This window comes from Paralichthys olivaceus, chromosome 22 (genome assembly GCF_024713975.1).
Source record: "Paralichthys olivaceus isolate ysfri-2021 chromosome 22, ASM2471397v2, whole genome shotgun sequence".
In the NCBI taxonomy this organism is placed as follows: domain Eukaryota; kingdom Metazoa; phylum Chordata; class Actinopteri; order Pleuronectiformes; family Paralichthyidae; genus Paralichthys; species Paralichthys olivaceus.
In genome coordinates this window covers 3,830,005-3,845,550 of record NC_091114.1, presented here as the reverse complement: position 1 = coordinate 3,845,550, position 15,546 = coordinate 3,830,005, and the positions used below count along the sequence as shown (strand labels likewise).

At 41.9% G+C, this 15,546-nt stretch overlaps 1 protein-coding gene across 5 annotated transcripts in view; it reads left to right on the top strand.

Annotated features, from left to right (window-relative positions):
• The window catches only part of pde5ab (phosphodiesterase 5A, cGMP-specific, b), a 73,998-nt gene that overhangs the window by 45,599 nt on the left and 12,853 nt on the right, over positions 1-15,546 (top strand). For 4 of the 5 annotated variants that reach the window (XM_069518315.1, XM_069518316.1, XM_069518314.1 and 1 more), the window contains exons 9-14: positions 3,519-3,627; positions 3,721-3,805; positions 5,755-5,930; positions 8,597-8,656; positions 12,160-12,306; positions 14,879-15,004. In XM_069518315.1, coding sequence (XP_069374416.1) covers positions 3,519-3,627; positions 3,721-3,805; positions 5,755-5,930; positions 8,597-8,656; positions 12,160-12,306; positions 14,879-15,004 — 703 coding nt within the window. The remainder of the gene's footprint in view (positions 1-3,518; positions 3,628-3,720; positions 3,806-5,754; positions 5,931-8,596; positions 8,657-12,159; positions 12,307-14,878; positions 15,005-15,546) is intronic. The other variant, XM_020100085.2, reaches the window with a different exon arrangement.

Genomic DNA, 15,546 nt, shown 5'->3' with positions numbered 1-15,546 from the left:
GCCAGACCCTCGAATGGGCTTTACCATCAGCTCCACCTCAGCCTTAGAAAGATCTTTGCACTCAACATTATATCAGGAGGTACTATTCACCCTATAATACCCCATTGCACTTTTCCTTTTGCAGTCAGCTGCCTTGAAGACAGATTACAGCACTCAGCTAAACATCTGTCACTCTCTAGTATGACTGAGATGTCCTCTAAAAGCAAGACCCCCCTCTGACTTGCAGGCAACAGTCAAACCATGGTTCCAGTCCGACAAAGAAGATGACTGATATGTTAATGAGGAAGTTCCAGCGACGTTCCAATGATATCGATATGATATAGTTGTTCGGAGAGGAGAGAGGTGACATTTAGAAACTGAGGAGAGGTGAAGATCAAGTGGCAGATCAGAGGAAATTGAGCGATTTGAGGATTTGCAGGCTGGATGAGTAGAGGGTCTGGATGAGAGAAAAGGATCGGGGGAGGCTATAGCTTCCTGACATCAAGCAATGCTCCTGCCAGGAGGAGTGAATAAGCAGTAATTTGATTTAAGACGCAATTAGATAGAAATCCCCACCCTCCCCACCCTAGAGACGGGTGGGCTTGCCTCCCCAGTTGCTATGCGGCCTCTTAAATTCAATCTCAACCCAAGCAACAGAATTGGATCATTGGTGTGTGTGTACACGTGTTTGTGTGTGACAGTGTGACAGTCTATTTGTGTGTTTGCCACATACTGTATTTGTGCCTGTATGAGCCTATCCTTACATGGAAACTACTGATTCTTACTATGGTCCACCTGAACAGATTTGAACATTATCAATAATCAATCAATCAATCTAATATTTATATATATTTATCATACATTGTGTTATACTGGAATAATGCCATTTTATAATGACGTATTCGTGACACTTAGCAGCACAGACACTGACCATAAACAGCCACCAGTGCACCAAACGTGTTATGTATTAATCCCCAGCTGAAAATACATACAGTTCCAAATACTCCGCCATCTACTCCTATTCGAGAAACACATGTTCAAAGCTACTATGCCTAACTGTTGTAGATGAGACAGTATATTTGTGAACCATTAGAGATGGACATCTTCACTAGGAACACCTCAGCCTGATAAAGAGTCACAGACAAGGTAGGCAAACCCAAAAGTCCTAAGAGACACATTTTCACATTCATGGAAGTTGTTGATAGTGAGGAACTAATATTTGAAAGTCAAAAAGGAAAGCCTGTCAGACCTTTAAAAGCTAAAAACTGATCGTTCTCTGTCTGTAGTGGAGAAGGTCACAAAACATGCTTTCTATCAGCTTTTATTGGCTCTGTTTTCACTAATACTTTCTCCTGGCAGAGATACAGCTTAGAGACATAAAGTCAATAGCGGCTGATAGAAAGCCCAGTTTGTGACCCTCTTTTTATTGGTGAAACAGATGGAGCTGTCAGATCTCGTGAGGTTTCTGCTTTGACTTGACACAGTTTTCCAAGGTCTAAACTGTACTGAAACACAGTGAGTGGATTTTCTCCACATTAAAGCTGTTACGTGTGTGTGTGTGTGTGCACAGAGCTAAGTGTGTTAGGGACCAAGCGAAAGAAAAAGGGAAAATAGGCAGTTGTGAAAATCCCAGCACTGTCAGGGGTGACACAGACCAGATGTCTTATCTTGTCTCGTCCTCTATAGTGTCTAATTTTTTACAGCCTTCTCTCATGGCTGCGTCTCCCCTGTTTAGATCTAATAAATCTTTAAATACCACTGTGTGCTTGTGCTGGATCTCCTGTGGGAGGGCTGCGATACAGTAAAACCGGGCAGCTCCAACTGGGCCAACACAAGAGGGGAGGGGCCCAGCAGGATGTTAGCTTTGACCAGGCTGGAACCGCGGGAGGCTTTTTATAGTGACATTAACCCCAGGCTGCGGCTTCCCAACGACACAGCGTCTGTTTCACCGAAGCAGGAAGTTCAGTCAAGCTGATCCGGCTCGCAGAAGCGGCAGACAGTTTTTTTTTTTTTTTAACCCTAACAAAGTGGGGCAATTACGTTTTTATGGATTCCGAGTTTGATTGTAGTGAATTGAAAGCTAACGTAGAGCTGTCATGGCTCGTGGTGATGGCGGCAGCTGCTCTGTGGCCTAATTTAAGTCAATCACAGAGAGCGGAAGAGGAAATGTGCAGTTTAGTGTGTTTGGGTGATTAATCTCGAGCACAAATGCACAAACTATGCAGCCTTTCCATCTGAAACGTGTGTGTGTGTGTGTGTATGGAGGCAGGTCTGGACAGAACACATTTTTATAATTAGCCTCAAGCCTTAATGTCATCCAAAATGAAACTCCTGCTCACTGGGTGGATGTTGAAAAAGTAAATAGGAGTAAAGAAAGTAAAAGCAGACGTAGCACGGTCTAAGAATACTGCATTACTAGTAAAAGTACTGCCCGGAAAATGTAAAAGTACAAAAGTATCATCGACCAAAGTGAATTAAATGTTGTATTAGTTCCTCAGATGGAACTACAGCTGGCAGGTAAATGCAGTGAGTACATGTATCAAGTAACAATACTCAAGTTAAGTAACATTAGAATTGTGCTTCAATACAATACTTGAATAAATGTATTTAGTTACATTCCAACACAGCTTATCCATCTCTTTTCTTCTCCTTGACACTAAACCACATTAACACGTTTCCTATCGATCATTCTTTCTGTTATCTATTAACACACCCATATTCCCTCCTACCTACACACACACACGCACGCATGCACGCACGCACGCATGCCTCGTCCCACCGCAGCGCTCCAGCCAAAACCCATTGGCGTTTGCCATAACCTCATATGATATTTACATATCCATTTTCCATCGTTTATCATGCAGTATTATAGCCGGCTCTGTGGCTGCACTTGGACCAGCTAAAGATAACAAACAGGCTTATTAAGCGCTGACAGACCTGACTGACGGCTGCAGCTTTCAGACCTGAGCAGGGGGGACTCGGGTACAGCTCGCATGCAGCAGTTCTTTCATTAACCGGCAGGTGCTTTGTTTCTATTTATTGCTGTTTGTCCAGAGCTGAAGGACAAAGCAGTTTTTGGTTTCCGACATTGAAGCCAAAAAGCAGCTGGGTAAAGTTGTATGGAGAAATAGTCAAAATCAATCTTCCAAACGCCACTGGCACTACCACTTTCACACTTACCAATTAAATCAGATCATGTATTATTTCATCATTCAAGCATGAGTTTCACGTTAGAAGAGTTTCAGGTTATAAGATATATTATGTAAAATGCTTCAAGATAAAATGAAAATATCTTCTTATCACAAAAAATGAAATAATGGGATTCTGAACCATTTTTCCTATGTGGTACCAATATGCCTCCATAGATATCCCCCATAAACCAGATGGCAAATATTCACATGTTTATTTTGTACACAAATTTCTCTTTTTCCGTTTACATTTAAAAATGAATGAATGAAGGATTTGGTAAACATGGTGTTTTCACTTCATTATTCATGGTTAGTGAGAGAAGCTGTTTGTGTTTATGTGTTTCTCCACAGGGACTGTGATGTCAGTCAGATTAACTACATGTACGCCCAGTACGTCAAAAACACAATGCAGCCTCTCAACATCGCAGACGTCACCAAGGACCAACGCTTCCCCTGGACAGTCAGTACTCTCTCCTTTTTTCCTTTCATTTCCATGTTTGCTTGTTTCTTCTTTTCCCACAGGGAGTAATTTATTCATCTCGTCCTTTGCCAGAGTGAAAACCCAGATCACACCAGCAACCAGATAAAGAGTTTGCTCTGCACTCCCATCAGGAATGCAAAGAAGGACAAAGTCATAGGTATGAGATCTTTCTATCTCTCTCTGGTAAAGCACCCTTCAAAATGCTAAACCTGGGCTTCAATCACATATTTTATATCCGTCCACGAGGGTAGCTTAGCTGGGTCCTCAAGATAATTTAACATTCATTAATCAAACAATGAAGACTGAAAGCAATCTAAAACCTAACCACTCTTTATAAAGCTGAGGGATATCTGAAAAACTTCACATTCACTGTAACCTTGATTTCTTAACCTCTGAGAAGGTAGGGGGTTTACGATAATAAGTTTTATTTCTCAGACGGTTTATATTTCCCGTTTCTTTCTGCTTCAGAGGCTGAGAAAGGAAGGTTTTAGTGACCCTGTAAAGGTGTCGCATCGGTGATACTGGCCCTTCATCGCAGAAATCTTCCTCTTCATCTCTCGCCCTGAGGCTATAGATTCACTCGTGTTTTCGTATTTTAACAATTTCTATCCAGATGAGTGTTTTAGTCTCTTTTTAAAAAATAATATCCAGCCATACTAACACGCCTTAAAAATGGTCATGTGCCCTGACAACATCATATAAAGCATGCTTACGTCACATGCAGCTCCAAAGGAAGAAGCACACAAGTTGTTGCACCAATTTTTAAAGGGACATGCACATTTATTTTTTTTTCACCTGGTTCTAAAGGAACACACTTTTTTAGCGTATAGTTTATGGTTAGCCATAAGGTCAACGCCCAGGAAATGAGATCACATTATTTTTTACACTTGTCACAGACAATATCATTTCTAGTCAAACTTAAAAACATGCGCTGTATATCAGTCCAACAGAGGAAGGTGAGCCCTGTCAATCACTGATCCCAGATCCCAGTCATAAATTATTAACCATCTCAATCCTAGGCCTGCGAGCCAGCATAGCATTACCACTTTTATTATCTGTTCATGAATGGTCCTGCCACTCCATCCATCGCAGTAATTATCGCCTGCATAATTAGCTGATAGCAACTCCATTAGTTGGCTACGACGATGACAAAGACAAAGCAGGTCCTTGTAGCCTCTCCTCCAGCCCTGAAGAGTCCCAGTTGTTGAGCAAGATCAAAACAGCTCAATTTATTACAATGAAACGTCCCTCGTCTTTCACCCCCCCAACACATTCATTTGGATTAGCTAATGTTTTGCTTTGTGAATACATTATTAGCATTAAAGAGGCAATGTTCTCTTCCATGTCCTTATTAGGCGCAGGTTTGAGTCCAAACAAAACATGGTAATTGTAAGTAATTGAAGGATTATGTAACCAGTCGTTTACACAAAACTGCAAACCTCCAGCTCACAACAGTTAAGGCTCATGATTATTATGATTATAGAAATGTCAATACATCTGGCCCAGTTCACTTGGACTCATGGATGACCTGATGACAGTTTGGTGTTTAAAGGTCAAGTTCACTGTGACCTCTTAAACATGTTTTGCCTTGTGAATGTGATATCTCAGGAACACCTTCAAATAACTTCTTTTAAATTTGGCACAAACATTCACTTGGACTCAAAGATGAACTGACAATGTGGTATCTGTAGTTTCTTTGCTTTTTTTTTTAAACTCTGCCTCAAGAACAAGCTGCAACGTCCCAACTTTACCTTAGCTGAAGGCTAGCCAGCTGTGTACTATGTGTTTGTGTTCAGCGCAGCCCCAGACAGAGCCCGTAAACTGAAATCACGACCTTTAATCCCCTCAGCCTCTGCTTTTCTGAAACAGATTCATAATGCTCAGGATGTTTGCCCAAATCTAGCACATTTTACACCCATTCATATCAGACAAAGTCAAGTATTTCTTGGAAATATGTACAGCTTGCAGCTAAAAATACTACCTGGCTCCAAATTAACATACTATTGGTTTTATTGGGATCTCCGGTCCAACGAAACCTATGAATAGTGGACCAAGACGGGGCTGGCAACTAGACGGACCCACGCATGTTCTTCTGTGTCCGTGTAGGTGTATGTCAATTGGCGAACAAGATGGATGAAGCGTCGGGCAGCGTGAAGGCCTTCAACAGGAACGACGAGCAGTTCCTGGAGGCCTTCGCCATCTTCTGTGGTCTGGGCATCCAGAACACACAGATGTACGAAACCGTGGAGAGAGCCATGGCAAAGCAGGAGGTCACACTGGAGGTCAGCATCACACGCGAACATAATACACATTTCCTATCTTGTATTTTGCAGTTTCAAATATTTTTCCATTCGATTGTTTCTACATAAGCACAGTGTCTCCTCAGTCTGTTTATGAGTGAGACCTAATGTAGACAGAAAGGTAGTAAGTCAAAGATAACAAGTAATAAAATATTGTATTGAGGTTGTTGTAGTCATGCAACTGAAAATTAACATAACAGAGACTGAAACCAAAAAATATTTCAAGTTTATGCTGTTGTTGAATTTCAATTTCTCAACAATGAGAACATTTTTCAAAATAAAAGAGGCTTTATGGTCATTGTTATTATAAATGTTGTATTATAATTAAGGCAAAGTGCAGGATTAGATGTGTAGATGTGCCTTGGTGATGTAGTGAGCGTCCTGACAAGTATAGAAGTATAGAAAAATATAGCGTGTGTGTGGGAGCATCTCTGATGGAGCTATTTGTGGGCGTGTGAGTGACAGTGATGAGGCGAGGCAGACAGATTTTTTTTAGCTGCTTCTTGACACTTCCTTGCCTCACTGTGTGCGACAGCCACAAATTCATTATGACTGAGCACACTAACACACACACACACGACCACCATCCACTATTAACACCCCCGTGCTCATTTTGCATGCACCCTCCCTCTCAGTCAGACAAATGCATACACATCGTACACTCTTGCTGTTCCCAGTGCGTGTTCTCTGTGTCGCAGCTGTCAGCTTCAGGGTGTCGGAGGTGACTTCTCCTCTCGGCTGCAGCTGACACCCGCCTCCTCCGCCACTTTCCCTAGTTCAACTCGCTCGCACTGGTCAGAGGCGTTGTTCTGTACCTCTTCTTTTCATCCTGACTTTAATGATGGAAAGTCGCCTACACAGCTGGACAGTTGAACAGTAGCTCCGTGCTAACCAGTTAGAACGCAGAAGGTATAGAGCATCGCCTCAGTGCTTCAAAAACAGCTTTAATGATCACTTTGATCGCGATTCCAAAGTGAAGCTCATAAATGATCAGAGACACCCACCATTGAAAATACATTCTTGTCACAAGATGTCGAAGTAGCAACAAATATAGCTTTGAAGAAACTGGGCCAAATTTGCTTTTTAGACCAAAGCTAAGAAACCAAGATCACTGCCACTGCGGGGAGTCTTTGATAACACAGCAGCCTCCACATGGATAGTTTTGAAAGTATATTTAAATGACAGGCAGTGACAAATCATGCTATATTGTTATTCATGCATCATTAGTACTAGTGTGCGACATGGAGAAAATTCAGGTCGCCATGTTCTAATAAATATGATAAAGTAGACAATAAAAGTAACAGTACAGCCCCTTAATTCCCACAAAAACATACACTTATCTTGCCAGGGACTATAACAACTTGTGTGCACATGATGCTATCATCTGTGCCATCCATGCATCCACATAGCAATAGTTAGAGAGCTGTGATACCTCTCGCCCAGCTGACATCCAACCCTGAACAGGCCGACACACTATCACTGACATACAGAGATGAACAATCATTCAAAGTCACTTTCTAAATGAACTGAACCTGCACGTCTTTGGACTGTGGGAGGGAGTACTTGCAGAAAACCCACATAGTCAACACGCGAACTCCACAACTCCTTAGAAGTTGGTTACTTTCGATATTAAGTGACAATTTTCACATGAATATTTTTGACTTCTGTTAAGATTTGAAGTGCAGTATGCCACCATTAAGAAGACAATACGTTTCACACAGCCTGAAACAGTTGAGTAAAAATAAATAAATGCTGTTGACAGTGAACAGAAAAAGTTGTCTTCATATTTTGGAGATGACTGATATGTTTGACGATTACGTGGCTCTATGGGGTGAACAACATGTAAGATAACTGACCACCACTGACATGAATCGACATCAGAAAGCCTTTAAAGCAGCCGAACCATAGGATTCATTAAAATCAAATGAAACAATACATACATTGGCCGTGCAGAAGCCGCAGTCATCTCACTGGAAGCTTATCTTCGGATCCGGACACAGGAGTTTTTGAAGAACCTCTAATTCACTGGCCAGGTGCAGCTCATTGATGACTGATCGGTTAATCAGGGTGGAGCTAGAGGAGAGACAAGAGGAAAAACAGAGACACAGAACAGGAACATGTGTAGGATTTGGGTGAAATTGGCAGAAATTAAATATAAAATAATCCTAGTGATGTTTTTACTTGTGCGTGATCAACTAAATTGTATGAATTACAGCATCTTTTGATCAACATCTCTCATTAAACATCTTTTGAGTTTAGGCTCTCACAGGTTCTCCTTCATGTTTGGAAGGGGAGGGTGAGGTGAGGGGTGTTCAGCTGCAACATGCAACTAGATGTAAATTCTACACACTGATCCTTTAAAGAAAGTGAAAAAAATGAATCCAGATCCGCACATAAATTGTATGGGTTCTTCCCCGACCCATACAACATCCTTCCACCAGGTTTTCGTGGAAATCGTTTTTGTGCAATGCTGCTAACTTAAGAATAAATGACTTTATTCTCATAATATTCTGACTAAACTCTGGTAATATTGCAACTTTTTCTCGTGGCCCTGATACAAAGTGTAGGTCACAACAACGAGGAAAGTTGATCTGTAGAGAAGTGTACAGTACGTTTGCTGACCTCGTGTGTTTTTATATGTGTTCCAGGTTCTGTCGTATCACGCCTCCGCCACAGAGGAAGAGACGCGTGAACTGCAGGTAACAGCGGTAAATAAAAATCCATTAATTTAACAAAAGATACATGCATGAACACAGACACATGCAGATGTTGTCCTTCGGGTCAGAGGAAGCAGTCATGTAACGGAACACCACACCGCTGAATCAGCAAGACAGCATCGGTATAGCAACTCTATATGTCTGTGACCTTGACAAGCACATTTTTGGCGGAAAATTGTTGGCTTGTATAGAACATAATGCACTTTCAATATGTATAATAACAATGGACTGTGGTCGACCTGAAGTATCCATGTTTGTTGTCGAGTCACTTATTATTCCACAAAGTTTGAGATGATGGATTTTTAAAATACGCCCTTGTCGTAATAATTTTTAGAAATGTTCTATTAGAGGTGAAAAAGTGGTGGTGCAACATTTTGGAAAAAAATAACAAAACAGCTTTTCAGAATACAGATTTGAACAAATATTCAGAATATAAAGCAGCAAGCAAAAGAAATGTCAGACAATAACAATTCAGGGAGAAAAGTGTTTCTGAAAACCAGACATTTTTAAAAACATCCACAGGTCACGTTGATTATGTCAAAGAGAGTGCACGAACCGATTTTAAATTGCTGCTGTCGCCGTGGTTTAAAAATCAAGCGACACTGCGTCGGTTCGTGTCGCAGATAAGAAAAGACACTCATCACGTATTTCACCGATGATGTGTGCAGGGTTTTGAAGAGAGACGCCGGACAGTGCTGGATTTGTGCTCTGGGTTTAGAGGCCACCTGTCGTAGGTGTTGTTTTGTTTCGCTTTCAAAGCCTCTTCAGGCAAAAACACTTTGCTGTGTAGTTATAAAAGGAGCTGCAGCTGGCAGAGGCACGGCAGCAGAATGACTGTGGAGACATTGCGGTAATAACACAGAGGCGGCAGCTCTGTGATGCCGCGGCTGCCGAGCAGAGAAATTGTTAATGGTTATTTTAGCTCTTTGAATGATTCATTATATAATTGCTGTTCAGACATCTCGACAGGTTTGACTGCTCCACACTTTAAAACTTTTTGCATGTAATCATGTATATATGTGGTATCAAACCTGGTATATGGCTGGAGCCTACATTGTGTCTGTTTCAGATCTGTATATGCCTCTGCGCCTCTCTGTGTTTAAATATTCAGCACTTTAATAAAGTCCCACTTTACTCCACATTCACACATAAGCTGTGTCGTAATTCAGGGGCAGCAGATGAGGCTGGCTGCTCCCATAGAGAAAGTACTGCACATAGATGCACTGTATGAATGAGTGTGAATGGCAAAGTCTGTTCTATAAAGAACGGTCATCAAGAAGCTCTGTATAAGTCCAGGTCATTTCCTGTATTCTGTCCCAACCTATCCCAGCATTCATTGCATGTTCAAAAATAATAATTTTGTTGTCTTGGAACTGCAGCTTTTTTGCTCGGCGACAGCAGTAAGGAAAGTAAGGTTACCAGTAGTAACCATCTCATTTTCTTTGAGTAACCGTCATGTAGTAACCTCAGAAGAAGGCGGCCCCTGAGTTTGAACACAGTGTTTGACAGCAGGAATGAGCCAGGAATCGAACCACTGACTCTCCAATGACTTTTGTCCATTAATACGACATGTATTACTTATGTAGTCACTTTAGAGCCATTTCCAAGCTGATGCTGTGCTCTGATAACATTTTTATTCTACAGCCATGACGTCGTCTGACACATAAGACAATGGCGCTGCTGTGAGTTCAGCTGTATTTACTTGTACAAGGATTGTTCAGGGTTGAAGGTAGAAGCTTCAGAATATATATGTCTTTTAATCAGTTTCTCACACATGAACCCTGGACAATACCCAGAGAATAAGATCCGGACATTTCACACATGCAGCACACGACAGGGGGCTCTCCACATGAGACATGTTCACACCTCTCTCTGGTGTTGGAGAAGGATGGCACCTGGGTATAATGTGCAGGAGCTATGATAGAATCATTATCGGCACACCTGCTCACAGAGAATTCTGGGTTTGTGTGATGCAGCTTTTGTCTTTTGACAGTTATTGTCAATACCAGTATATATCGCAACACCTCTATAACCAGACGTACATGAAATTCTAAGTGAAAATTATCCTTATAATCATATTACAATCTGATGTCACAATTTGTCTCATAGGGCTTAACAAGGTGTGACATCCTCTGTTCTTAACCTTCAACAAGAGTAAGAAAAAACTACCAAAAAACGTAGAGATCTCAGAGAGAGCCACATGTGAGGGATCCCTCTTCCAGGAGTGCAATAGATGCAGCTATATTTGCCATGTATGAGTTTACATATTTGAGGGAGTGCCCAGATTCTTGTTTGAAGAAACGGCTCCAGTGGCTGCCTGCTGTCAGTCTGTGTACTGATTTTGTTCATTCGCTCGTTCGCATGTACTGCATGTCACCGATTTGCTGACTGAGGCAGCTCTCCAAATACGAGCAAATCAGAGCAGCCCAGCTTCCTCAAGAAGACACCATGTGACCCAATCAGCGGGTCGTGCTCTGTTCTCCTCCTGTGGCGAAGTGGCTGAACTAACAGCCTAACCTGATTAAGTGGCCTCCCTCAGGTGCTCCTGGGAGGATGCGTCACTTGGTATCTAGGGCACAGGCTTGATTTTTTTTTTGGGGTATATTCTGCCCAGGAGACTGCGACGTACAGTATGCGTGATAAATTGTGAACCGAAAACCCTTTTTAATCGGCAGTTAAAGATTAGATGTCACTTTTGTCATTTCTTTTGTCAAATTAAAGAATATAGAAAATCAATCCAAATGAATGATGGTGATTTATCATGCTTAGACGTCGTCTGATTGGACAAATGGTCTGAATCATAGACTGTATATCAATATGGATGACAAAATAGCTCCCCGAAAGTGAGGCCAATATATCTTGATTGCCCCCTGGTGGCTGGCTGTGATATAGGTCACGAACCCTGCCTCATCCATGTTCCCTATTTTCGTCATGTTTCCGACAAGTTCTGTTTTAGTTATTCGACGTTATAGAAATGGGGTGAAAGGTCATCACAGCTGAGACTGATTTGTGATTGGTCGAGTTGGACCTCGACACTGAGGCTCCACACCACGATCACCACTACTGTGCAGACTGGCTCCAAATTACATCACCAGCGCAAGATGGCAACGCCCATAACCAAGATACTTCATTTTTGTACAGTGAGAGAGTGGAGACCCAACGTCTATCAATGACTATCAGGCCTCTCTGTCTTCCTCGATGAATCGCCTGCAGGTGACACATGTGATAGAGACGAGGCGGCTGCTGTCTCAGCCTGTAGCTACAAGTATACAAAAAAAAAAGTGGAAAATAAAGTCCACATACAAACAACTGTCAGTATGGCATTTTCAATTCGCTATTAACGTATCCAGAGCGCTGTGGAAAGGGGCAGTTGCATCCATAGATGAAAACCGACGCAGATGACACACTTTGATATTTGTGTGCGTATTTCACTGTATCTGCCGCCTCTCTGCATTTCCCCAAGCTCATAAACGTGTGTTGTTTGTGTTTTAAAGGTAGCCACAATCCCGTCTGCCCAGTCGCTGCGTCTTCTGGACTTCAGCTTCAGCGACTTCGACTTGTCGGACACCGAAACCACGTTGGGTACCATCCGCATGTTTGTTGACCTCAACCTGGTCCAGAACTTCCAGATGAAGTACACGGTGAGAACTGGCCTCGGGTGATAGTAAAGTAGATTATAGTTGACCCTCCTGAAGCATCTGACACTTAATTTCATCTTCACGTTGTTTCTGTTCATCTGTCCATCCAACACTTTGACACACAGAATTATATTTTAAATGGAATTTCTCTGCAGAGAATGTGTGGGACGTTTCTTGGCATATGACATGACACCTCCTCTGGGCCAAGACTTCCACTTGTAAATGAGATAAACCGGAAATTGAAATGTCACAGTTTAATAAACAGGTTGCAGTTACATCGACTGAGGGAATCCATTCTCCACAGTAAATAAACACTTCACATTTTAATAACAGCAGGCCGCACTACAAACAAGTGTTTGTCAGTGTGTTAGAGGAGCATTATTATCAATTTGTTGTTCATCCATCCATCAAGTGAAATGGCCCTGTTGGGTGTAATCATCTCTGTAGCCACTGGGGGCCACAAGATTTAAGTTTTAGGCATATTTGTAATGGTAATAATAGTCTAATAACAATAATTGGTCTACAATAGTATCTGTGTACACTGGAATGGCCAATGTTTCCTTTTTAAATTGCTATTTGGCTTTGAAGGGATCTTTCACATCAGCACAGGACAAGGGAAAGAAAAATCATAGTAAAATAGCTTTATGAAAGAAAATACATTCAGACACACACTGGGTTTATGTGAAAAACAGTCATTAGCTGCGTTTCTACCGCCAGACTGAGATTAAGTCCAGAGAAACTCTTTTCACTCCAACGTTTTATATCAACCGGTCAATCTTTGTAACAGCTCATGAAATCTGTTTCCTTTTGCATGTTCTGAAAAAGATTTTTTCGAGCGCGCTACAGTTTTCTAATCAACAGCTGCACAATTTTAATTTCCTGCGACGGCCAGTGGCCAGAGGCATTATTTTTTAGGGATTGTCAGTTTGCCTATATAATGTGATGTACGTTACATTCTTGTGAACGGGGCATCTCAAGAATGCCTTTAGGGAATGTTTACTTAAAGATGGATGGATTAAATACTTAAAGGTCAAAGGTTGAGGTCATGGGGACCTTGGAAAACATGTTTTTGACCTCTTGAACATGATATCTCAAATGTAGCTTGAGGTTTTGACCTGTGGTTTTTGGGCGCAAAAATATACCAATAAGATTTCAGTCAAAGGTAAAGGTCACAGTGACGTCGTATAAAACAATATATATATATATTGTTTTATACTGGTCATTAAATTTGAAAATCCAAAGATGAGCACAGGTTATTTCTCCAAACCAAATGTATAAATGGAGACCAAGCCTGCGTTACATTATAACACAGTCCTCAAGACTTTGGTATTATAGGATACAATGGCAACATCAGCACCACAAAAGTAACAACAGCTCAAAAACACTGACATGAATTTGTTGTGGTTCTCAGTACGTCATGGAAAAAGCCAAGAGCAGATCCTCATTGTATTGATGCCAGAAAACAATCTGCTCCACATTGTCAGCAGCATTAGACCATTACAACACAACTGTGTGTGACTGTGAGTGTGTTTGTGTTAAACTGAATTCGACTGCATTTACAACTGAGTTAATATTTGTGTATTTGCCTGCATTCTTAAGAGAGAGCCCCTGAGACCACACACACACACACACACACACAAACATCACAAACTCTTCCCTCCATTACCACCGGCTGTCAGACCCACCACTCTGCTCATCTGGGTCCCGCTCGGCGCCAGCACCGCCCGCTCGCTGGTGGGTTTGGCTCGCATCTGCGGCGCACTCCATGTGAAGAGGTCCTTGTATGTTGGTGGCTGACCTCCGGAGTGCCTGCGGAGAGAGGCCTCATAAAGAGAGGCTTTGATTGGAGGTGATTAGGTCCCTCCAGCAGCGCGGCCTGTCACTTTGACGTTCACACCGGGAGCTGACACACTGACCACCCCGGAGCATCACATCCTTATTATTCCGTTACCTATTCGTTGTTTTATCGTCTTATTATCTCAGCTCAGTGTGTAATCATCCCTGTGGAGAAAATGAACTGAATATTAATTGCTTGAGGGGTTTGCTGAGTGATGGTTGGAGTTTTTAGGAGCTTTACTCACTGCGTGTTCACAGTGAACATGTAGTGTAGCAGCACAGAGCATTGATTTGCTGAGTGTGTGCTGAGTCTTCACTTTCAGAGGGGACAAACATCCGGACTCTTTGCTCATCGCATTCCTTTTTTCCTCCCCTCTGTATGGTACATGTCACTCCGCTAAACAAAAATCAATAAATGCATCTTATTTATGACTTTCATTTATCTTTATGCAGCATGTATCAATATATACAGAGGTGTAGGGGAGTTCATACATTAATTAATTAAGAAAAACTGGATTAACACCATAATTCTTATGTAATGACCCCATTTTATGGATTATAGATATAGTTGTCATTTTACAAAACAAATCTGAGCATGATTAAGCAAGCACAAACTCATGATTAACTCAAACTAACATCCACGACGGACTGAGAGAGGGAGACATGGGTCGGAGGAGATGAGGATGAAAATGTCTAGCGAGGGTTCAATAGATCTTGGTGCACGTTGTCTCTTCTGCAGAGTCTATGCCAGTGGGTTCTGAGTGTGAAGAAGAACTACAGGAAGAATGTGGCCTATCACAACTGGAGGCACGCCTTCAACACAGCCCAGTCCATGTTCGCCCTCCTCAAGTCAGGACGCTTGCAGGTCAGTGCAGCCCTCAGCCATCGGATCATTGAATGGATTGAGTTCTGACAGACAGGCAATTTGTTCTATAATTATCTTTATCTAGATTACTATCCTTGTTCTGAAGGACAAACCAATTTCCAAAGCATATAATTGATATTCTCAAACACACGAGTATATTGAAATTTAGTTAATCCGGCATCTTGCGGGATGATTGAGCCCGGCAAGCGATTGTAACCAGGATATTTTGGCTTAATCTCTGCATAGAGGGAGGAGGTTCATCTTTATATACAGTCTATGACACTACCATGAAACGACAAGAAAAAATAAATAAAGCAATGTGGTAGTGTGTTTTGGAATATGTTGCCTTTACGTGATTAATAGCTAAAGACCTGTTATGGGCGGTTAAATGTTTCAGTGTCTGCCACGCTGGAGCCTTAGCCCAGCATCGGTTGTGGTGTAAAAGCTGTCATGTGGATGTAGCTAATGTGTTCTTCTTGTTTTTTTACCTCTGTTCTATACGTCTTGTTGACCTCCCTTCTCTTCATCCACCTCCACCCATC